At 50.7% G+C, this 2,486-nt stretch overlaps 1 protein-coding gene across 1 annotated transcript in view; it reads left to right on the top strand.

The window, feature by feature from the left end:
- Nucleotides 1–2,486, top strand: part of MYO5C (myosin VC) — a 106,069-nt gene that overhangs the window by 55,053 nt on the left and 48,530 nt on the right. Inside the window, exons 17-19 of the mRNA XM_003784366.1 lie at nt 548–634; nt 1,141–1,252; nt 2,060–2,271. Of these exons, the coding sequence (XP_003784414.1) occupies nt 548–634; nt 1,141–1,252; nt 2,060–2,271 (411 nt within the window). The remainder of the gene's footprint in view (nt 1–547; nt 635–1,140; nt 1,253–2,059; nt 2,272–2,486) is intronic.

The raw sequence follows: 2,486 nt of genomic DNA, 5'->3' as shown, positions 1-2,486 counted from the left end.
TCTCACACATGACATGAGACATTAGATTTGCTCTCAGGGTCCCCATGGAGGAGACCTGACACCGTAAGTGTGCAGTGTACAGAGTCCCTCTTAGTACACTAGAACGGGAAGAGAAACCTAAAATGGGATGAGCTGCCTGTGGAAGGGGCGAATGTGTCTGTGGGTCACTGGAAGGGCCAGACCTAAGCCAAAGGATCACGTGTTGGGTGTCGTATAAAGGAAATTCAACCATCCAATGGGGGCTTAGACCAGGTGAGCTTGCAATTTCTTTCCACCTGGCTGTCATTTGAAGCTCTATCCAAAGGCCGTTTCCCTGCCATCTCCTTCAGAGAGAGAGGCTCCTTTCTCCATATCCCACCGCTAGTCTCCAGACTGTTTCACAGAGATTTGACAGACATTTATTAAGTACCTGCTGTGTGCCTGGCATGGGGATTACAGGGCCGGATGCTGCTGGCTAGGAGCTTGCAGACTAGGCAGCCTGCTGTACCTGTCTGTGGGTATACTTAGCAATGAGGCTGCCTCAACACATCAAATCATCTTCCTTAAGGTTCAACGCCAAAAGAATCGTTCAGCAGCTGCGAGCCTGCGGTGTTTTAGAGACGATTCGCATTAGTGCACAGAGCTACCCTTCCAGGTGTGTCGCCAGTCCTTTGATTTTTGGGGAGAGAGTGTCTAACTTCAGGTGTGTGCTGAGAACCAAGGATGTGGCTGCCATGGTGTTTGTCACATACTTTTGGCTTCTATGAGGTGCCCCTAAGATTTTCCCCACGGTGGAAAGACCAGAAGAGGTGAGGAATAGCCTTGTGTGGGGACAGAGGCTTCCACCAGCACCCTGGCACCCCATCTCAGCTGCTGGGGAGAGTCCAGCTACCTCCCTAGTGTGCTGGGAAAGGTCACCAAGCGGGGAAGAGGATGATTGATGGACATAGAGTCAACAAGGACTGTCCAGGGAGCAGACAGGTGTGCTGGGGTGGTCTTGGTGGGTCCCAGGGAGGGAGCTGGAGATCAGTACCATCACCACCAGGACAGAGTCTGCCCCCCCAACCCAAAATAGCAGTGGCAGGTGAGGCAGTGGGGCCCCCAGACATGACAAGCATCCTCTCTGATACAACTGGCTTGGGTCCTGCTTTGCTCTTCCAGGTGGACATACATCGAGTTCTATAGTCGCTACGGCATCCTCATGACCCAACAGGAGCTCTCCCTCAGCGACAAAAAGGAGATATGCAAGGTGGTTTTGCACAGGCTCATCCAGGTCAGCCTTCCTCACCTCCTAGAATCACAGGCTATTTCCAAGAAGCACATCTTGCAAGCCTGTTTCTGCAACTATGTCTCTGAGTCTCTGGACTGTAGCCATCATGAATGGGTGAAGAAAAGGCATGCTCCCGGCATCTGCATGCTGAGGAGACCTGAGCAGACCAGCTCACGGGGGCACGTGCTCTCCTGACAGCAGGCGTCCCTTCTAGGGACCCAGACTTGAGCCCCAGTCTCCCCCAGAGCCCTCCTGTCCTCTTGGCTCACCCACAGTCTAATTCCCTCTCCCGTGTCATGGCTCATGGGAACGTGGTCAGCTGAGCTGGTAGCTGAGCCAACTGGGCACCAGACATGGTGCTTGGCGTGGATGAGGATCACCATTGAAACAATGAGCTGTGATGAAAAAGGGATGGGGAGTTACGGTGTCCAGCAAAGGGCATGGCAGGAGAACCCAAAATGAAGGCAGAAAACCATACTTCCCAGGTTCCTCCATGCCTTTGTGGAAACCTCTGGGGAGCGGCTGAAGGTTCTCCAGCCACCTGCTGAGAACCACAGGAGTGTGCACACCCCTTCCCACCCACGGAGGGATTTCTCAACCCAAGTTCCTTGCTTTCCTATAAAGTGGCTTGAAACAGCAATTCAAAGTATAAATTTCTAGGTCATGAACAGAATTTTCATGCTTTATGTCAAGGGAAAAAAATACATCAAAATGATGTTTTTGGCATCTTTGAATCTTTAAAAGTGTTTTCCAAATACTACAGAAAATCTGAAAGATTGTAAATCTGATAATATTGTTTTTCTCTTCCAGGACTCTAATCAGTACCAGTTTGGTAAAACCAAAATTTTCTTCAGAGCAGGACAAGTGGCTTATTTAGAGAAACTTCGATTGGATAAACTGAGGCAGAGTTGTATTGTGATACAAAAGCACATTCGTGGCTGGCTCCAGAGGAGAAAATTCCTCCGAGAGAGACAAGCTGCCCTGATAATCCAGCAGTACTTTCGGGGGCAGCAAACTGTGAGGTAAGTTGGAATTCAGGTGGGGCTTATTTCCTTGATCATCTCTAGGGGGAGGGTCTGTCAAGGACTCCTGTGACTTGGATGTGTGTGACTCATGTGGCCATGAGACGAGAAGGTTCTGTTTCCCAGGGGCAGATACTGCTCACTCCACGTGGTAGACTGTGTGGCAGAGCTGATGACCAGGACCCTGAGGGAGGAAGTCCTGATCAGGGTATTGC

The sequence above is a fragment of the Otolemur garnettii genome, unplaced genomic scaffold, assembly GCF_000181295.1.
Source record: "Otolemur garnettii isolate 467f Iridium unplaced genomic scaffold, OtoGar3 scaffold00011, whole genome shotgun sequence".
In the NCBI taxonomy this organism is placed as follows: domain Eukaryota; kingdom Metazoa; phylum Chordata; class Mammalia; order Primates; family Galagidae; genus Otolemur; species Otolemur garnettii.
The sequence above is the reverse complement of the archived record's forward strand: the minus strand, read 5'-3'. Positions and strand labels throughout refer to the sequence as shown.